General features: G+C 35.0%; 1 protein-coding gene across 1 annotated transcript; it reads right to left on the bottom strand.

Moving 5' to 3' along the window:
• Window positions 1–4,102: 4,102 nt before the first annotated feature.
• Window positions 4,103–21,832, bottom strand: LOC120348804 (the record flags this gene model as incomplete). The annotated part of the gene is given in 2 exon segments (XM_039420011.1): window positions 4,103–4,568; window positions 21,662–21,832. Coding segments are annotated over 2 exon segments (402 nt in total). The 3' UTR covers window positions 4,103–4,332.
• Window positions 21,833–23,726: the final 1,894 nt, after the last annotated feature.

Here is a 23,726-nt window from a genome sequence, read left to right as displayed (position 1 = left end):
TATTTTTAGAACAATAAGTACACCAATTATCTCATCTTACTAGTCACTAAATGTTCAGTCACCTTAAAAAATATCGAGTTCACAAACATGGAGCTAGATTACAAGATTCTTTTATACACGAACGGAAGCTGTTTGCCGGTTGAGTAGGAGTTTAGAATAATTACTGGTGGGATTTTGTTTACAGATGTGTGGGGGCTTTGGGGTTGGTTTTGTTAGCTCGATGAAAATACAGAAGTTTTAATACAGATCACGTCCTTTAGTAGTAATCGATAAATTATTGCCATAGTATAGATAAGAGGATTTTTCTAAAAAAATTCAACTATATAAAAATGAGATTCTGCAACACCCATCATGAAATTGGGAACTGATTTTTTCATAATATTCTAATAAAAGTTTATGATCATTGAAACGATGAAATATGAATGAAGTACTTATGCATAGAAACATTCAACATGGATATATCTATCCACTATCTATTATTATCTTTTATCACAACATAATATTGATATTACCATAGGGAAACAATAGCATTAAGTAGATATCCCATGGTATAGGGCGTTTATGTCGCAACTTTTACTGATATCTCAAGCTGTCCACGTAGTTCTTTCCCATAAAGCTGTGTGACGCTGGTAGTCTCTCATATTGTGCCGTTCATATACTCTCACCCGACCAAAACAGTAAAAATCTAAAATAATCGACAGTAGGCTAATCGGCTTGAGATAACAGTAAAAGTTGCGACATAAACGCCCTATACCATTGGATATCTACTTACGCTATTGTTTTTCTATGATACTACATTGATAGATTCATCTGTTTTTATGACTCGCATGTATCTTCTAGTATGTCTAGAAGCCATACATTTCGATTTTTTGACGTCCAATTTTTCCGTCCTTATAAGTTCTAGCAGAATTGAAAACTTTATAGCTTGACGAAATTATGTCAATCTGATGTGTACACTTTCTAAATATTATGTGTTTGCCAAGTTCAGTTCAATCTGGTAGAATTTATGAGATCGGTAAAAGTTGTACTTCCAAAAATTCATATCTGTGTTATGCGGTTGATAAAGAAGTTATGTAATCAATATAATTATTATTAAACGAGAAACCAAATTTAATGCTGTAAATTATTACAGCTAATAAATTAGCATTTGAATAATCGCAATATCTCAATAATTTCCATCTGTACTTCTGTGATCATTGATCAGTATTAATTATTCATGATTAGAAGTAGGAAAATGTATTTTATAATATAATCTAGTATTCTAGGAGAAATGCACGAATATATTCCTGTATCATCTAACAATGATTTCAATGAGAGGCAGTAACTGAATTTGGATAGTATATTCATTTTACTTCTTTTGGTGTCCAAAGAGTGATTAATAAGCATTAAATTACGAGTATTATTACAAAGCAGAAGAAGAAATTTCTGATAATATGTTAATTTTTCCATGAATGTATCTAAGAATTCCACAACGACCAATACAATTCACAAACAGATAACCAAACAAGTTGATTAAGCCTCAAGATGTGATAACCGTTTCACGTTCCAATGTTTTCACGATCATTCGTAATCAATATTTTCATGCTCGTAATCATTTCATGGTCAATGATGCGAATACATTAATATTGAAGGCTGATGTGATGGAAATGGATGAATAATCGGTTTTTGGATAATAATATTGACAAAGAGTTTAGCGATGAGATGGATATTCGATGTACAGAGTAGAATTATATAATAATTCTGATACTCAATGATGGACGTCGGCTTATGAATATGAGGTTTACAAACTCTGCTGTACCAGATAATGCAGAATAACCAAATAAAGTATCCAGGTGTTTGTCCTGCCGGGAGGTTCACACAGTCATGTTCGTGTGGGTTTTCGGTTTTATTCAGTCAAGGATCTATCCATCCTCAGTAATTGGATTAAAAGCAAAGGTCGGGTAATATTGTCGATTAGATTTCATAATCCAATTTCCGCGCTGAATTTCATTCCTATTCAAACAGAAAAAGAAACAACATGTTTCGTTACTCAACCGGCGTGACGTATAATTAAATTTTGTGTCAAATTGGTATTTTTTGTCAGAGTCCACTCATAAGTTTGATCAAAAGGTACAGCGGAAACTGTGACGGGAACCAATCCATCAAAATTAGTCGATTTCACGTATCTGCACGGTGTTAGTGGTTTTCAATGATCAAGTCAACTACGGTAATTCTGGTAGGCTACATTTTTACTTTGATAAAAAATACAAATTACATCTGCCATCCATATGAATTCACATAATTCATTAACGCAAAAAATGATCCAGATTATGATCTCTGGCGTTTCGATGGCACTATACTGGCTGCACACTACAACTTTCATGCCTTATTGCTTGGATACGAAAAAGTAAAAAGTACAGTCCGGATCCTTTAGCTTTGCCTTTTGGCGGAGGCCCACTAGACTACAATACTACCCGTTCAAAAACATCGAACATTTTTGAAAATGTATCTTTCCATAACCAACATATGCTCTTTTGTATCTTCTCAAAAGCAACCTGTTGCATCCAGAAATATACATCAATGTGTGCATTGATGTGCATCAATGTATCTTTTCCTAAGCAACAGAAGCTCTTTTGTATCTTCTCAAAAGCAACGTGTTGCATCCAGAAATATACATCAATGTGTGCATTGATGTGCATCAATGTATCTTTTCCTAAGCAACAGAAGCTCTTTTGTATCTTCTCAAAAGCAACGTGTTGCATCCGGAAATATACACAAGGTGCATCAATGTAGCTTTCCATACGCAACAGATGCTCTTCTGTATCTTCTCATAAGCAACGTATTGCATCCAGAAGGATAAATCAATGTGTACATTGATGTGTATCAATGTATCTTTCCCTAAGCAACAGAAGCTCTTTTGTATCTTCTCAAAAGCCACGTGTTGCACCCAAAAAGATACACAAGGAACCTTTTGGAATAACGTCCTTTTAGCACAACACAGCCTATCAGATGAAATTCGTTCAACAAGCTCTTTCCATTGTTGGTGATACGTTGCAACTCTCTCATTCATGGTGAATCTCTGTGTGTAGGGAGATTCCTTCAGGGATGCAGGAAGCTTCCTCCATCTAGGGATCTAGAGTCTCTGAAGCCTGATGTTTTTGCAAAGCCGTTTATATTACCCCGCGAGTCATACCTTACCAAAGTATAATATATTATATCTTAATACATTGTACTATTCTTGTGACTTTACTACATGCCGGTTGAAAGTCACGGAGGCAAAGCTACGAGATGCCTATTGTACATGATCAATAATCATTTATCACGTTTCTCAATGAGCTCATAGAATAATGTAAGTGTAAGATATAATAATTAGAATGAAGGAGAAAAAGGAGGAAAAGTAGACCGCCCGAGCTTTGGAAAAAAAAACAGGTATATACTAGTATGATGAATAGAAATCTGGTTCAGGGAGACTGGAATAATCGCAATAAATAATGGCAGATTGGATGCGAGAAACAGCTGGAGCTGTAAAATAAACTCGCTTATCCTATACTATCAAACGAGCAATTTTTGTTTATATGTTTAGATGTTTGGATGTTTAGATGTTTATATGTTGTATTTCACCAGATCTCGAAAACGGCTCTAACGATTCTCACGAAATTCAGAACATAGTAGGTTTATAATATAAAGATTCGATTGCACAAGGTCTCATCCCTGGAAAATCTCGATGAAGGATATTGATAGGATGATTCATCCTTAGAAGAACAGATTTCGTCGTCTGTCAATAACAGAAGATGCGTGTGCCTGTGTGGGAGATCAGCTGTGTAATCATTCAAACAGCTTACCGTATCTCGCGAGAAACATTATCTAGAAATTTTAATAGACTCTATCAAAATAATCTGATTTGTTGTCATGACATAGTTAATCACTCTAAATTAGAGTATATCATAATATTCAAATTTAATCATTATTTTACAGTTTTAAGTGATTAGTGAGTGTTATTTTGTTATTCAATTGGTTTGTAAACAATCTAAATTATAACTTTTCTGTTTTTAAATATTTTAACTGAAAATTGGACCTGAATTCAAGTATATTAAACATAACCTACTTTTTGGACCATTTATAGTGTATAAATCAAAATTCGGGGAAGAAGCAGTTTTGGGCTGTGCCTGTTTGTCCTTCCCCAATCATTTTGAATAATTGTGCTCCGTTTATCATTAAATAAATAACGAGCGAAGCTCGGTGCCCCGAAATTATATATCAAGGAGAGTGATCTGTATTAAAAGTTCTACACCGGCAATACTTGATATGTACAATGCTTGATTCGATACAACAGTATTCATGTAGATAAGCTGATCACAGCGCAACGTAGAATGTTGAAAGTGGCAACAGAAGAGCAGTCGTCAAGTGGATTGGATACAGACGAGCGGCGTCACTCGACTGGCCGTTTCTGGTGACGTCACGTCCCGTCTCGGTCCCGTCCGACTCCCGCAGCGAGCCCTGTTGTCCCGTTGGCAGGTGCTGGCCTGGTTCTAGTAGTTCGTTCTCATCGTCGCCGAGAGCGGGCTTAGAATGTTTTGGCAGCTCCATTTCTGTAACAAGTCGATAGAAAAACATTACGTTTTAATTCGATAGAAACAGAAAATGTAATAAAACGAATCGATATTCTGATAGTTCTGGTCGAACTTCTGGATATTCTGATGCTTGGGCTTCGAATGTTTCGGCAGCTCCATTTCTGAAACAGGCCAATGGCAAAACCGATCATAATATTCAACAGTCACAGAAAATGTTTAGAATCAGAAAATGTTCTGAAACAGATTTTGGTAGAGTCGAACGTCTCGGCAGCTGTATTTCTGGAACAGATCGATAAAAACAGAACATAATATTCTGCAAAACCGATAGATATTCGGAGCCAGAAAATGTTCTGAAACAGATCTATATTTCAGTCACAAGAAGGGGCTTGACTGGGGCTTGAAGGGCCCTTAACTTGACAACGTATCAAATATAATACGTTGCTTTCAATATTTTTTTTATTTTTTTCTGTACGGTATTTCATTTGGGAGCTGGCACAGTATCATATGTGATACGTTTCTCTACTCAGTGGGATAGTGCTGCCATCTGTTAGTGTTTGTTATAAACAACAGAGCTTGCTGGAAGCTTCAGTGTCAACAAAGATGTCTGCCAAGCGGAAAAACGTGTTGCGTGACAAGGTAAATTATTTCAAATTTCATTAGTTACACGTTTTATTTCAAGTTTAATTGATCAGAATTTGATCTACAAATGACAGAGATTGTATACATATGTTTAAATAAAAACTTCAATTGATTTTAGTATCATTTTTTGAAGATTGAAATTATCGTATCACCAGTAATACATTGCCAAGTGATGAGACACATAACTCCTTCAAGCATAGTATCACGTTTGATACACTGCTCGACTCATAGATGATCACTTTCTTATTGCTATGTATCACTGATAATACATTGCTCAGTTCTATATAGCTTGAATATTTAAAGGAAAACTAATCTACAACCAAAATAAATTATAACTTGTATTAGAATTCACTCAATTATAATATCATAACGTGTTCATTCATGTTATAATTTATTCTAGATGTTGCTGACGATGATTTATTCTAGATAGACACTGTTACGAGCTGAGCCACCCAATCCTAGTTAGTTTAGTCTTATTGTATTGACATTTTGCATAATAATTTCCATGCATGGCAATACGTTGTTGATACAGTATGGATAGAATAGACTCAATTAATATTGTTTTATAATAGAAATTAGCCTAATAAAATCCATTTTTTTTGTTCCAGATTCCAGAAAGGAGAGTAGACTATATAATGTCTCTTGTTCCAAAAGCATTTGCTGATTCAGAGGCAGAAGAATCATCTGATGATGAAACAACATTGGCTGATGGTCCACAAAAGAATTTAGAAGAGCACAGTAGTCTCACCATCCTTGACCCTGTTGATGAACAGCTCATATTTGAAGACATTCAGATGCTCCTATGGAGATATGGACATTCGATGTGAATCAATCAGGTACAGGCTCATCTCCAACTGCTGAAATGATGCATAGTGCGCTTCCTGGAGTATCCTGCAATTCACCTGCTACAACAGTACAATCACCATTATCTGTTGTCACAGATGAACAACAGTCCAGTAATAAAAGTGAGCAACCATCACATCTGTTGATAGAGACGAACAACAACCTGGAGTGTCCAGAATCACGACTCCGCCTTCCAGAACAACACGTGCATCATCCATTGGAAGGACTTCCAAGGAGGGAAGGACACATTTGCAGAAAAGGATATCTCATCCAAAGACAGCAAAGAAACTGACTCAAAAACAATTCAAGTGAGTACAAAAAAGAATTATCAATACAACACTCAACATTATTTTCTTTGCTGTTGATATATATATATATATTTTTTTTTTTTGAACTGCAGTGGAAACAATATATTGTACTATTATATACTTGGCCAGTCACTTGTAATGTAGAAGCAGCCTTGTTGACTAATAAAAAGAACAATCAATAATATTTCTGTTATATATATATAACAGATAATATTTAAATATATATAACAGTTAATAATATTTCACCATCAAAAGTGTAGCGGCATTGCATAATGTGTTTTCGCTTTTTGGCTCTTCGTTCTGAGCAAATCATGGGTAGTTTACCAGCGGCCCGCGTTCAGGCTAATTTTCCCTTTTATAATGTGGTTTGGATTGCGCCGGTCCTATTTCCATCCGTGTAGGCGGCCCCAAATCTCGTACTTTTTCTAAAGCATATTTATCGCTGTTTGTGTGTATGGTAACTCGTGCCATTCATATTGAAACTGTCTCGGAACTTATTTCAAGCATTATTGCCGCTCTGATTCGGTTTCTGCTCGCGTGGCATTCCGCATTCCATTTTTTCGGACAATGCCACAACTTTCGTTGGTGCCAACAATGCTACGTGAGCTCCACGAATTTTGTCCTCTGATCGTCTCAAATCAGATATCATGACACTATGTCTGTACTCACATCCAATGGCACTTCATTCCCCCTCGGGCTCCGCACTTCGGTGACTTGGGAGAATGCGGTAAAAAACTTCAAACGCATATTCCGTGTAGTTACATTCAACAAGGTATTAACTTGAAGAAACCTATACTCTTGCTGCTCAGGTCGGAGCCATCTTGAATTCGCGCCCTCTTGTTCCCTGTCGGGAGATCCACATGATCTTGCCTACTTGTCTCCAGGTCATTTTTTGATTGGACATCCCCTTACGTCATTACCCTTCTTACCGCCTAACACCAACACATTGATCATCGTTCACGTGGTATCAACTTGCTGTTTTCTATCCAGCTTTGGGATAGGTGGTCTCGTGAATATTAAACCACTCTTCAGAAAAAAGGTCAATGGCTAAACAATTGTGAAAATTTGAAGGTCGGTACGGTTGTCATCTTGAAGGATCCTGGTTCTGCGGAGTCCACTTGGAAGCTGCGCGCATTACTGAAGTTCATCCCGGTAAGGACGACAAGGTTCGAGTTGTCACTGTTCTCACTCCCTCGGCACTTTTAAGAGAGCTATTTCGATTTAGCACCTCTTCCCATTGATGAGGATTCTATTTAATCCCCTTGCTCTTTGGTTCATTTCGTATTTTCAGGTTCATTGTTTTTTCCCCTGGTTCTCACATGGGGCCCAGTTTTCAATTTCCAATTGCCTTGCCAGATTTTACATATTTCTTACCTTTTCTTATTGTGCCATACCCCGTATGACACAAGGGGCCCAGTTTATGTAAAATCTGACAAAGCATTTTTTGTAACGGTTCCACTTGTTACTCGTTCCGCTACTACGTAGACATCATGTCGTCATTTTCCATCTGCGCTGTCCGGTGACATCACAGTCATGGTTCTACGGCACTGCTCTAATCAAGTTGGTTTCCTATATTATTCGTTGTGTTATTTGTCGTTTCAATTTTAATATTTGTACTATTCGATTTTTTGGAATTTATTTTGTCTTTAGGCATCTTACTTTCTAGATATTTGCTACTTTTTCACCAAACGTTTGTAAACGTTTTATGTACGTGGCTGACATTTCCGCTTTCCTTTGTTGCTAGAGCGTCGTCTGTCTTCTTGTCTTTCAATGGTTCCTAGTCGGCGAGTGCACTTACGCTCCCTGTCTAAACTTTTTCATCCAAATTCATCTAGTTTACAGAACGTTTTTTAAAGTGAATTACTCCTTCAAATTAATTCGTTTATTCTATTCTTCAATTGTGTTTCAATTATTCATCGATTTCTTCACATATTTACGCTGATAAACTTTGTCAAGTTCACACCTCGTGTGGGCGTCATTGCCATTCTTCTAACAAATGGCTTCACCTCTTGAACTCAAACTTTCAAGTTCATCATCTCTACCGTTTGGAAATCAATCTAAAAATTCCACAACTTGAAATCGGATATTCCTTGTAATTCTACCTTGAAAGTCGGATTATCATTTGGAATTCTACATGCTCCTGCTCACACTTCCCACTGGGGGATTCGCCTGCTGTGGTGATGCTTCCTTCTTGTCATCGCATGGCCAGATCACATCTTCGCTTGCTGATGTCCTGTTCTTTGGGTACTGCAGATTCCTTCCTGTCTGCCTGGCTGCATCTCCTCTTCAAAATTTTTATTCAGGTACGTAAATCGTTCTATTCAATTTTCATTTACGCATGTATTACATAATTGTTCATAAAATGCTACAGCGTTTCGATAATGGACCACGCTCTCTATTTCTAAGTCAACAGTTTTATGTGCATTTATATAATTTTTGTAGCTATCATTCAACCTTTTCGACAATTAAAAACATTTATTGTTCATACATTTGGTAATCGAGCCTATTTTCATGAATTCAATATATTACAGTGCATGTCTCATGAGAGCACTGTCTACATAATGTCAAGGTTATAATATGTACTTCATTCAATTTTGATAGCTACCCTTGGCTTTACAAGCGTATTAATATCGACCGAGATATTTAATTTTGTTGATAGCTACCCTTGGCTTTACAAGCATATTAATATCGACCGAGATATTTAATTTTGTTGATAGCTACCCTTGGCTTTACAAGCATATTAATATCGACCAAGATATTTAATTTTGTTAATAGCTACCCTTAGCTCTTAAGTGTCATTTTAAGGCCACTGACGCTATTAATTGTTCTATTGATGTCTATCTTGACATTCAACTCACTGAGGCCACTGACGCCTATTAATCGTTCTATTGATGTCTAGCTTGACATTCAATTCATTGAAGGCCCATGTCGCCTGTATTCAACTTGGACAATCTTTACATTGTATCCAATAGCTACCCTTAGCTCTTAAGTGTCAATTTAAGGCCACTGACGCCTATAATTGTTCTATTGATGTCTAACTTGACATTTATTTACTAAAGGCCCATGCCGCCTATATTACTGTATTCTATTTGTTGAGCACTATCTACAGCTCATTGTCATTTATTACTATTCCTTTTGTAAATCATTAAGATTGATTTTTGCAGCATTAACTTTTTCATTATAGCACTCAATTTATATTTGCAATTCAGGTATCATAATAAATCTTTTCGATTATTCAGGCTTCAATGGTCATTAATGTCATTGACCTATTTCATTTAAATTTTGTATTTCTCTAATGTTTTATCACATGTTCAATGACCTGTAAAGACTACGGAATGGGATCTCCGAGTAAAGTATAAGTGTGGGTAACATCACTAAACTTAACAGGATGGGGGCAACGATTCATTGCACAAGGTCGAGTATGTCAAATCTACCTCGCAATTATATAGTTCTCGCTTGACCGACCCATGCCCCCATTATCTAGTCAATAATGCATGTAATAACCCAAATAATGTGGAAGATAATTAAAGACACCTATCATGAATAGTAAATCTGCTTCACGCCAAGAAATGTAGACCTCAGTTCTGAGAACTTCAACGTGTATATGACAGCATAAATGAGGTTCTGGCTGCAATACCAATAGCTTAAATACTGTCTCCCACTATTTAAATAAGTGAAAAAAGAGTTCAATCTTTCTCATTCCATCATGTAGCCGTAGAAGTGTTTCTCGCATTGATCTCTCTAAGTAATAGTAGCTGTTTGGATATTTTTCATTTGAATTCCTTCATATGTGAAGCTAGCAGTCAGCATATTTGTGAAGTTCTCTGTCATATCTTTAATCATTGTATTGTCCCTCCAGTACCTTCCTGATATGCTCAAGCTGTCTAAAGTAGTGTCGATTTTTTAAAAAGGTGACCTCACCTATGTAGCAACTATAGGCCAATATCTATAGTACCATTTTTTTTTCCAAAGTTTTTGAATTCTAATAGCTCAGCAGATGGTTGATTTCATTGGGAAAAATAATTTGCTATCTTGCAGGCAATTTGGCTTCAGAGAAACCACACTACAATGTCAGGCGTTATGTCTTTCATTCAGGAAAATTTAATGTATGGAAGTCAAAAATCTGTGAACGCAAGACTATTTGATATGTCAAGAGCATTTGACACTGTCTCTCATGACATTCTACTTTCTAAACTTGAAAGTTTTGGTTTTAATTGTAGATCTGTAGCACTTATAAAGTGATATTTAATGAACAGATTTCAGGCAGTGCATTTTAATGAAGATATGTCTGGATACACTCCTGTTTATTAATGGAGTGCCCAAGGTTCAATTCGAGGACCATTACTGTTTATTATCTATATGAATGATTTGCCAGGCAATATTGAGGATGAAGCACAACTTGTTACATGTATGCAGATGATGTATGCCTGAGAGAAACCTTATTAAATGAAAAATTAACTGATGTCTGATTGGTGTAATGCTAATAAACTTGTTCTGAATTTGAACAAAACGCAAAACTTATCTGTATCTTAAATAACTTGGATTCAGGCATTCTGTCAATTTCTAGGCATCAATATACAAAATAATATGAAATGGAAGTGTCATATTGACTGCACTATCCCCAATTAGCAAGAGGTGTTTTTACGTTAAGAAGATCAAGGAAATAGTGCCTCAAAAATTTTATAAATATAGTTATGTGCATTTACATCTTTTGTATGGAGCTATATTATGGGCCATGGTAGTGATCCCATTCACTTTTTGTGTTACAAAAAGATCAATAAGAACCATGTGTAATGTTCCTCCTCTTACGCACTGCAAACCTCTGTTTGTTAGATTGAGAATTATGTGTTTGCCGTGTATTTTTATTTTTCAATGTTTATTATTTGTAAAAACTAGCTTGCTCTCATTCTCTAGTCATTTTGATGTTCATTCGCACAACACAAGAAACCTTAGAAACGAATATTGTCGGTACAAATCTAGTCATATTAGTTTTAGGGCTTGTGCAATTGGGTTTTATTATCAGTTACCGTTACATATGAGAGGCTTACTAGTGGGTGAATATAAACTTTAAATTAAGGATTTTCTTATAAGAAACTGTTTTTATACCAATGATGAATATTTTGCCTCCAATGTGGAGAATTTTTAAGACGTTGATGTGATGATTTATTGTTGTTTCTATGTAGTATGATTATATATGTAATGATTCATGTAATTTTCTCATGACGTGGCCTACACAAATTGTAATTTGTCTTTGGCAATAAATGGATTTTGATTTGATTTGAGATAGGTTTTACCCGTAATAAGTAAGTAAACAGTTCACCAATTTATTTCCAGAAAGCTTGATTTGTTCTATTAGTAAAGTGTTTAATCAATTACATAATCAGTACAGTAGCAATATTTTTCAACTTCATTCATCAAATTTATTTTACTACTTTTCACACTACTATAGGATTGAACACAAAATACTGTGATTTTGTCAATATAACTTCACTATAAATACTAAAATACTCAACTCTCCTATTTTTTAATATTTAATTCAAGAAGTGAGTAATTTTTAGTTGAATTTTGCATTTGAATAAAACAAGATGGTCGGCAAGAATTGAAACTGTGGAAGTTATTATATAAACACATGGACAAAGTGCTCTCTACTCTTAAAGAATCCACCCATGAAGAAGCCACCCATTTTCATCTCCAGAAACAAGAGCTAAATTTCTCATTAAAACATGAAGAGCTCAGAATTTGTTGTGATTACATGCTTCTGATATTCAGTCCTTAAAAAAATTGATCGAGTGAGTAAGTTTTTGCAATGAGAGAAAACAACAGTAGACAATGCTGCAAGAAACATACAAGGTCTTTCAACTTTATTATCATCAACTAGGGAGGTAACTATTTAAGATGCAATTACTGAGGCAAATTTTTTATCTTGCAACATGGACATAGCAGCAGAGTACAAGGAAACAAGCAAACGAAAGAAAAAGAAAATGGCAGAAGACGCACATGAAGATGAAGGTACAAATTTGAAGAGATAAGGTACGGGAGAAGTGATTTTCAGAAGATCACTTTTTCAAATTTGTGACAGAGTTATTACTGTGCTGACGAACAGGTATGATGCATTGAAAATGATTGCTGACAAAGTCAGTTTTTTTGTGTGAGGCTCAAATTAAAGCACTAGACGTTAAAACTTTGAAAAGTAAGACTACAGAATTGGCTACAACCTATGCAAACTATTTGAACGAAGAAGAACTTCTAAATGAAATCGAGAGTAACGAGTGTTCTAAGTTTCATACCCTAACTGTAGGAGATGAACTGGAAGCCGCAACAGCAACATCTTCGCTCAGAATATTTTTTAAGAGCAAGTTGTTAGAGGGTTATCGAAACATATGTGTAGCTCTAAAACATTTGTAGCACTTCCAGTTTCTGTGGCATCTGGAGAGAGAAGTTTCAGTAAATTGAAACTTATTATAAGACCTATTTAAGAAATACCATGACCCAGCAAAGACTAACAAATTTAAGCATCATAAATATTCAACATGAAAGGCCTTCTTTGCTTTCTTTTGATGAAATAATAAACACATTCTCAGCAAAAAAAAACCCGAAAAATTAGAATCATTTGAAAGATGTTGCTTTTGCGGCTTCCAGTTCATCTTCTACAGTTAGGGCAAGAAACTTATAACTCTCGATTTTATTATTTAGAAGTTCTTCGTTAAAATAGTGTTTGTGTAGGTTGTAGGAACTTAATCAAATTATCTTGTGGATCTATTTTTTTCTTGTAACTATATATTTTCTCGATTAACTGACTTATCATTTCACTGCATAACGTTTTTGTTTTACTTAGTCTGTTATATCTTACGATTTACTTCATTCAATAATTAATCTTAAATCCTTGATTGATTTCATAGCTTCAATTGCAGATTCTGCCTCTGGAGAATATTTAATGCTAATGCATTACCTGGATCATGAAGGTGTTTGGTGTGGAGGTGTAAAACACATGTAGGTGTTTTAGTAAGCACAAGAGAAACTTATGACACAAAAAGTATAATTATAAGTATAATTTTCAATTGAGTTATTATCAGACAATTTTCTAACATTTTACTTCTGTACTTTTTTATTCAAGTAATTGCTAGCACTGAAGATTTTTGTGATGAGTGATTTTTGCTACTGTACTGTAATGATCAAGAACTCCATATCTGTCATTCCTTGTATATTCTGATTATCTCAAATTATGCATTTTGTGAATATTCTTTGATTCGATTTTTTTTTCATTAAGATTATCTACCCACTTATTATTCTATTGTTAGAAATGCGTTGAAAATTAATCCCTAGTATTAATAGCAATATTCATATTTTCTAAATATTCTCACATCAACAAGTTAATTTTAGAGTCGGGGCTTTGATTTTTCCACCATTGTTTTCAATTATGTATGTAAATGAAAATGAACAATGAGAATAAGACTTATATTATCATTAAAACTGTCTTCTAATTCAACCTAAGTTTTATTTCAACGTTGTATAGGCCTACGACTAATACAGTAATAATCCCTCTCATTATTGTAAATCGGTCGGTGATGGTCGATCATGAGGGGGACGCCAAAAGTAACCCTTGCCCCCCCCCTCCTAGAAAAAATGGTAGATCCGGCCCTGCGTCAGATCAAGAAGTTATAGAAGCTTTCAGAAATAACAGGCAAGGATTAAAACTGTGAAATAGTGTACCAGACAACCTGTTCGACTGTTTGAATAGATGTGAGTCGTTTATTGAACATGATGTTTTATTCAAATGCAAATTCAACTGAAAATTACTCACTTTTTCAATTAAAACATTAAAAAATAGGAAATCATTTATTTATCATCCTGTTGTTTGACACTTCATCAAATATCAATAGGTCTTCCATGCAACGTTTCTAAACTACTTTACACGGTTATGACTTGTTTTAAAAAATTAGCTGTGACCATATTGTACAGTTTGAAAATGTGATCTTCCATGAATTTGTCTCAATTTTTTGGCTCTCGAAAATATTTATTTTTTCAAGGTAACAAATAATTACGAACAATAACTTTCATTAACAATTTATTTCTCAAGTCGAATTCATAAGATTTAAATATTTATTTAAATATGTACAAGTAATAAACTGATATATATATACAACACATCCACAAATTTCAGCTAAATGAAAAGGTGCAATTCATTTTGATATGGCTTGTATCAAATCATAAAAAAAAGAAAATTGAGTGAAAAATTGAGTGAATACATGTTGAGAATATATATGGAATTAAAACTCATATATGAGTTAAAAATATGTGATATAAAATGGTAATAAAAAAATTAGGTGAGGTAAGTGATGATTATATATATCTATCTATCTATCTATCTATCTATCTATATCTATATATATATATATATATATAATATATATATATATAATATATAATCCATGCATACATGCAGGAATCACTTGCGAGACTTACAAACTCATTCTGAAACTGCTTGCCAATTCAATAAGGAACATTTCCAAGTCAGTTGAATTCGGAAGTTTATTTTTGAATTATACAGTGGTTTTTTTTTTAATTTTATGTTTGCAGTGATAGAAGTGACAACTTCAACAAGCTTCTCTTCTAATAATCGAATTCATAGAAATTCGACTGAGTCATTGTCAATATTGTAGAACCGTTCCATAATATTGATTAAAAACTCAAATATGTTGTCAAATTCTACACTGTTTGAATTCATAGAATGTGTACAACAGTATCTGTGATTGTACTACTTCCCCGCCCGCTTCAAGCTGGTTCCAATGTTCAATAGGGTATTAGCTGTCGGGGAGACTAGCTGTCGGGGAGACTAGTTGTCGGATACGATCACGACAACCAGACCCCTCATAGACCTATCCAGCAGGGGATTTACTGTCGGGGAGACTAGTTGTCGTGAGCGTGTGAGGAGACTAGTTGACGCCGACAACTAGTCTCCTTCGTTCTAGTAGGGGATTTACTGTCGGGGAGACTAGTTGACGGCAATGGTATATTTTGCCAGGGGATTTACTGACGCCTGTGATCAAAATAGCGAGGAGACTAGTTGTCGGGGAGACAGGTTGACGGCGACCCATTTATACTCTACACAAGAGTCCGGTAAATGTCTAGGTATAAATAAGTATGATATAATGGATTTTCTGGCCATAGAGTTACTTATGGGGGTTGTCCAAATGCCCAGCTATACCGATTACTGGTCAGGTAATCTCAGATTTGATAAAATAGCCAATATAATGCCATTGAAACGATACCAAAGTATTAGGAGGTTTTTACATTTTGCTAATAATGAACACATGAATGATGATCGTTATTACAAGATTAGACCTGTACTAGAGCACCTAAGACAAAAATGCGTTTCATTAGAGCAGAGAAAAAAAACTCTATTGATGAAATGATGATCCCCTATAAGGTACCCGTGCTGGCTCTAGACGCCAGTACATGAGAATAAGCCAACAAAGTGGGGATTCAAATGTATGTCAAGCCGCATCTCTGGTATAATACATGACTTTATTATATATGGTGGGGATGATACATTTAGGAATAATGTGTTCACAGATGAGGTGCAGCAACTTGGTTTTGGTGCTAAAATAGTAGTTGCACTTTGTCAAAGAATTCACAATATGCCAGGATCTGTTGTGTACTTTGACAATTTTTTTACATCTCTTGAATTAATGCACTACTTGCGATATGAGTGGGAATTTTTAGCTTAGGAACATTCGAACTAATCGCCTTCGAGGTTGTGAGCTTTTATCTGACAAGGAATTGAAAAAAAGGGCCGAGGTTCATTTGATTACCGTGTAGACAATGAGGAGAATGTCTCCATTGTAAAATGGTATGATAATAAACCTGTGCATTTATGTAGCACTTACATTGCTACTGAGCCAGTCAGTAAAATATCACGTTACTCAACTGAGCAAAAAAAACGCGTTGAGGTACCATGTCCACAAATTGTAAAAGACTACAATCAGCACATGGGAGGAGTTGACCTAGCCGATATGCTGGTAGCTCTCTATCGTACAGGTCTAAGATCGCATAAGTGGTATTTGGGGATATTTTCACAGCTATTAGATATTAGTGTGAATAATTCTTGGCTGCTTTCTAGGAGATATCATGGTCTGCTGAAAATAGGCGGAAAGCATGTTATTTTGAAGGAATTTCGAACTTCAATTGCTCAAAGCTTGTTGCTTTATGGCAGACGCAAGAGAACTGCAAAAGTAGAGCAAGTACCACGGCCCGAAAAAATCATCAAGACTCCCAAAACTCTTAGGCCTTCACCAGATGTGCGATATGATTGTACAGATCATTTTCCAATTTTCGGTAAAAAGGGACGATGTATGCACTGCCCCACGGGACAAACAAATGCTATGTGCACAAAATGTCAACTTCGTTTGTGCTTCACTGGTGAGAGGAATTGTTTTCTACTATTCCATAAGGAAAAAGGAAATACAGGAAAGTAGATGTAAGTAATTGTATAAGATTGGTACCCTACAGTAATGTACTATTGTACTGTAAATAGCAGACTAGATTATAAGGTTTTAGATTATAAGGCTTTGCTTACTTAGTATGTAAATAATTCTATAAACATTTTTATTTTTTTTCATTACTATTACTATTAATTTACATCATTAGCACTCAGTTCACTATATGACTGTTACCCAATAAATGTATCTTGATTTTTCAATGGCATAATAAGAGAGGGGGAGATACGAATAAATTAATGTGAGAGTGTGCAAGGTGAGCACAGTAATATGAAATAATAAGAAATTAGATTAGATAACACTATAAGACTTTGATTACATACTTCTAAGCTGAGTAAATAATTCTACAAGTGTCTATAATTTTTATATTTCTTCATTACTATTTTACTAAATAATTCACAGCATTACCACTTAGTATATGCTAGCAATTAAATGTATATTTTGATTTCTAAATTCCATATTATTTTTCCAATACCCTGTATATCGTAGCTTGCAACTTGAATTTTTGGAAATTCACAATAAAAATTTATTTGTTATTAGAAGATAGTAAAAATATCTCTGCATTATCAGAATTATAACCATAAACCAAGTTACTATGGTAATAATACTAGTATTTAGTATTAGGTATTATTATGTTTGTCTATGGAATTACTAATGTAATTATTTGGTTTGTAATTTTTTATGAAACAGGCCCAAGGAATTGATAAGAAAATCATGATTATTGTAGAACAATATTCATGAAAAATTAAGATAACTATTTCAAAAAGTTTATGAATTTGATGACCAGGTAGAGTATCAAGAATTATACATAAGCATTAGAACCTTAGATGCTGCATACTTGGTAATGTATCACATGTAATACATACAAATTATAAGTTGAGGTACAAGGTACTTGGCATTGTATCACATATGATACATATCATAACTTTTTTTCTTATGATTTTTTTTTTCAAAAAAATAGTTTTATCTCATCAAGGACATCTATAATAGATTATTCAAGAAAAAAAAATCATCCCATCACGATATGTGTAGGTCTGCCAAGTTAAGGGTGGCATTAAGCCGCAGCGATTTCAAGCTTTCTCTCGATACCGAACAGTGATTAACGCGAGTGAATAACGCTATTGACAGTACAGACTTCTTTTACCTCATTTTTTTAATTAATTAAGAAGAATGAGACATAATAATAATATCGAGTGACCTGGCTGGCTCAGGTCTGGTGTCAGAGTTTTCAGGTCGCAACTGATCAATTTCAGGGCCTCTGACATGACCTAACGACTGCTTTTTAGGCAGCCGGGACCGACGGCTTAACGTGTCCATCCGAAACACGGGAGTGGCCCGAGATAAATATCTTGCCCGGCCGGGATTTGAACCCGGGCCTCTGAGTCATAAAGCCAGCATCTGATCCACTCGACTACGGCAACAGAAGAATGAGACAATAAAAGAAGGAGTGGTGCTAGTGTGTGTATTGACTTATTGTAGACTATATTCAAGTATAAGTAGTATATTCAAGAGCTGCAATAAGCCAATTACAATCTGATATTTAAATGTTAATAAGGAAAAAACGTCTTTTGAATTCTATTCCGTTGATTTTGCTAGTTTGAAAAAATCTCACTCAATATTTGACATTGTTCTCTCAAAGTTAAGAATACAGCTTTTTCTCATAAATTCAGAATAAATATATAAATAGTAATTCAAATATTCATGTTCTGAGTTTTGTTGACAAATATTGGAAGTTCGCGATTATTTTCAGTGTATTCAACCTAGATTCCATAAAAAACCGTTTAGATCAAAACAATAATAAAATTTGATTGATCCTTGAAGGTCTATAATGATAATATTAGATTGAGTCTGTTCCTAGCAATAAATATCACAGGAATAATGTGATGATATGTGGTGAATTAGCGAGAAGATGTAGGGGAAACATCAAGTGATAGATCAAAGTTCTGTTATGTTTATCTTGGAAAGTTTGAAACCCAACCAAGTATGGAAATGCGTCAGAGAGATGAACATTCCAGGAGACGTTGTAACGAGAAATACAACCTAAGAACAATAATATTGTACATGCTGGAATATGAACATCCTTTATTATTGTTCTAAGTTTGAGTTGGGCAGGTCGAGAGCCGAAAGTCAACAGCAGAGCAAATATTAGCTTGTCTGCCAGGTCTGGTATTAGGAGGTACCTGGGAGTTTCCTCCCAGCAAACCATGACCGTGTTATGACACTTCTAACTTACTCATTCACCTCCTTCCCTATCTCTGTTCATCAGGATCTCCCTTCACTAATTTCATTTCACTCACTCAACCAGGGAAGCAGCTTGTCTACTTCAGCTCATATCGACTGAATTTGATAAAGTTCTGCCACTCATGAAAAATTGAACTCAAAATAGAATCCACACATTCTCGTAATTCTCTGGATGAGATTCGAGATTCTGTGTGGGTAATGCTATAGAGAAAAAGTAGATATCCGATGGAATATTATGTCATTTACGTTCGAAATTTCAAGCCGATTTTTTTTTCAACTCAAACCGATAACATGTATTGTATTTGCATAATTATAAAAAAATAAATAACTGTCGACTAATATCTATTCTCACTGCTTTGGCTGGGCGAAAGTGTAAGAATGGCACACTGTCAGAGGCCATCAGCCTCACATAGCTTCACGAAAACGAACTACTACGACTATCGGCTTGGGTCAACAGTCAAATTTAAAAAATGAACACCATGGGATATCTTCTTATCCTATCTTTTCTATATCCAAGTAATAATCGTATACTGAAAATCCTGGAGATCGTATGAAGCGTCATTTCAGACTTGGATGATCTTCGAAAGATAAGTAGAATTCAATTCAGTCGAGTAACCGAGCACTATGGATATTTATTATCATCACTTCAGTGGAGTTTCAGAATTCACCCTTCACTAGCAATGACCAATCAAATAATCCTATTCTGTATTCAGAATATCTCACTTGTAAATTGTATTTCGGAGGGATCATTCCTTGTCTAACATGTTTTCAATAAGATTCAAGGATCAATGATTTGGGATGGATGCTGCATAACTTTATGAATGGTCCATGGTAAAATATTACCATCACATTTCGTCAAATTCATCTATTTATTTATCTTTTTATCAATTTATCCATCTATTTATTCATCTTTTTATTTATTTATTCAACAATGACAAAACAACTTAATCATGAAATGATTGGATAAGGAAAAACAGGCTTATAGTAGGGCTTAAAGCCCTAACGTAAAATTCACGTTATAAATTCAGCACCATTGGTTTGCTACCGTATCTGTCATTAAAACTGGAAACTTGAAAATGACCAAGGGTCGAAACTAGTTGATAAAATATTTCAAAGTTTTTAATAATAAGGGTACTACAAGTTTTCATATTGTTTTCATTAATTTCTATCAGTCATTATACAAAGCAGATCTATCTACCCTTCTCTACCTCTGCACAGCTGCCAAATCGTTCACAGGCTACAATAAAATTTAATGAATTACCAGAATTCCAATCTCGATTATCATGAAAACGCATTATCAATCACAAATGATTATTATTCCATATTTGAGGTATAATTGACTAAGAATCAACTATGTATATCAGATGAAATAAAGATACACCGGTATAACTTGATTCACAGCTATGCACTATACATAGCGCTGGAAACGGAAAAGTGGCAACATTGCGTACCAATCATTTCCAATGATTTTATAACGTAAACCTCACCATAGTCTGCAAGACTAGACTTCAATCGCTTCTATAAAAATAAATTTTTGGAAAAGGTGCTGAAATGCTTAATATAGAAACATATAGTAAAATACTGAAACAACTCCAAAATATGCATGCAAGACTTCATAATATTCATGAATTTCAAAGGGAATTGAGATGCGAATTGAATTGTGAGAATGAGTTGAAATGTATATTGGATTGAATAAATCATAATTTATTCAAATCAATTGAATAAACCACAAACTTAATCCTCCAGTAATAGTGAATTGATTTATATAATAATCTGTGGATACAATAATTAAATCGGTCTGAAGAGAAAGGGAACATGTCAAAAATCAGATTTTTTCAGGGGAGAGAAAAAACTGAATACAGATAAAAGTATTGATAATTTCAATATTGTTTTTTGTCATTAGGGTGCAAACTCTTTCAAGACAACAATTTTAATCCAGTATAACAATTATATAAGATTCACCCCTTAAAATTGAGTTTTTTTGTTAACTTTCTATTACTCATGATGATATTATAAATTATCACTCTTCAACTTTTACAGTAAACACCTCAACCGAAAGCAATCTAACCACAAAGCAACGCGTGAATCAAAGGTAACCTAACAATAGCATAAAAATCACAACTGACAAACAGCTAATTTTTGAATGTTCGGCGTTGAAAGGGAACATGTGTGTCATGACTAGTTCCCTTTCACTCGTATCTGGTAAGTTATAAAGAGAATGCTGACATGTTCCCTTTCAACTCCAATCGATCACTCCACAGTGAACAACTAATTTCAACCATAAAAAAATGAAAAATTTTGACATGTTCCCTTTCTTCTCAGGCCGATTCAATTGCAAATCATATGAATATGATTGGGAAAGAATAACAGGCACTGGCGCATTGCCCAAAACTAATCTATTCCCAAATTTATGATACTGAATAATATGTCCAAAAATAGGTTATGTTTTCACTGCTGAAAGTTAAAGTTCAATTTTCGTCCAAAAATATATATGAGATAGAAAAATTTGGGAGTATTAAAACACCATAGAATATGAAAATAGATTCAAAACATCATGAAATATGAAATGAATAATAGCACTTACCATAGAGGCGTATGTTCCCCTCAGCGTCACCAATTGAGTTTTTCGATATGCATTTATAGCCACCCAAATCAGACTTGTCCAGGTGTCTGATTGTTAAGCTCATCTGCACACTGTAGTAAGAGTTCGACGCCTCTGTCATCTCATACTTTTCATTGCTGATGATCATTTCACCTGTCAACAGAAAATGTCATCAAATTCTAATTTATAATCAACTAGCCGTCACGCTCGCTTCGCTTGCCATATCCGTCTAGCCAGGGGGCTCCGCCCCCTGGACCCCAACTGGATCGTCCAAGAGTAAGATCAGCAGGCGAGCGAAGCGAGCATTTTTGAGCATTTTTATCTGGACGATCCAGTCGGGGATCCAGACTACACGTCTGGCTAAACGGATATGGCGAGCGAAGTGAGCCTGACTGCTAGTAATATAATATTTCCAGGATTGAAGTAGCAGTGCCCAATCAATTTTTCCGCGATAAATGCATTCAAATCTTCAACTTGGTGCCAACCTAACAAAGTCAACTCAACTTAATGCCAACCTGACTTAATTATTAATTTAGTTGCCAGTTAACAACTGTTTCGAAGAGGTACTCTATCTAGATCATAGTTCTATAGTAACATATGATATGGAAATTTCAATAATTATAATTAAGAGATTGGGAGAAGAAGAATATACATGCTAAAAGACCAACTTCAAACCCTTAAAAAGAACCCTTAGAGTTAAAATATTGCCAAAAGATTTCTTAGTGCGCCTCTAAAGGGCCAACTGAACATACCTACCAAATTTGAACGTTTTTGGTCCGGTAGATTTTTAGTTATGCGAGTGAGTGAGTGAGTGAGTCAGTCAGTGAGTGAGTGCCATTTCGCTTTTATATATATAGATAAATCGATAATCACCTGTCAGAAGAAAATTTTGTCAAATTTATATGAATTAATCTAAGCTACTGTTCCTCTTTCAAAAATGTTTTGAGATCAAATCAAGGCTTTTTTAATGACAAAATATTCACAATCTTAGTAAGGAGGAGTCATAGATCATTGAAAACAGTGGACCTACTGTTTGCTGGAGAAAATTTCAATACTGAAACATCATCTGTGTCTTTCATCTATGATTAAATCTATGCTATAGTGAGGTCCACGTTATAATGACAGTGTTTGCTTGGCAACGGTATTGCTACCCTTGTCTATCATCCAACAGAGCGGATAGTGCTATCTCTTTCTCGCTTTGCTCTGTTGCCAGATCGTTTCTCAACAAAGTAGAATTGATAATTATTAATCAACAGAATATTTAATCTCAATTATGAATAATATAATTTCTTTCTTGATAAAATATAATTGATTATTTTAAACGAGAATGCACAGTCAATATTACATCAATAAACCTGTATCAGCTACCGTCTATAGACGACATTGACAAGACAGAGGATCGGCAACGTTGTTCCCCTTCTTTCTCCACTGCCATTTTAACGTCGACCTAACTGTAGAGCTACTGTTCCTCGTTCAAAAATGTTTTGGGATCGAATCAAGGCCTGTTCAATAACAGCATATTCACAATTATAGATTGGGCAAATCATTCATCTTCTTCTTCTTGTATATGCCGGCTCCGCGACGGAGATTGGCGATCATCAATGCAATTTGGATTCTATTGACTGCAGCTCGGAACAGAGATGTTGAGTCAAGACAACATTGAGTCAATGTTGAACCACTCTCTCAGGTTCTTTAACCAGGATGTTTTCCTTCTTCCAGGCCGGCGCCTTTCTTCAATCTTGCCCTCCATTATCAACTGCAGGAATTTGTACTTCTCATTGCGCCAATCATTCATAGATCATTGAAAACTGTACTGTTTGCTGGAGAAAATTTCAATATACTGAGACATTTGTATCTATCATCTATGATAACATCTAACTTTTGCTAGGTGTCAAATTCTTTGCAAAAACAGAACTATGTGGTGGAAAGTACATGAAATGTGATCTATACTATAATAAAGGAAAGAACTGGCGGAGTACGTTTATGTCGGAGCTGTGATAAACGATCCTAGTAACGATGAGAGAAGCGATGCTAGTAGGGAGTAGCG

The sequence above is a fragment of the Nilaparvata lugens genome, chromosome 2, assembly GCF_014356525.2.
Source record: "Nilaparvata lugens isolate BPH chromosome 2, ASM1435652v1, whole genome shotgun sequence".
Lineage (NCBI taxonomy): Eukaryota > Metazoa > Arthropoda > Insecta > Hemiptera > Delphacidae > Nilaparvata > Nilaparvata lugens.
The sequence above is the reverse complement of the archived record's forward strand: the minus strand, read 5'-3'. Positions and strand labels throughout refer to the sequence as shown.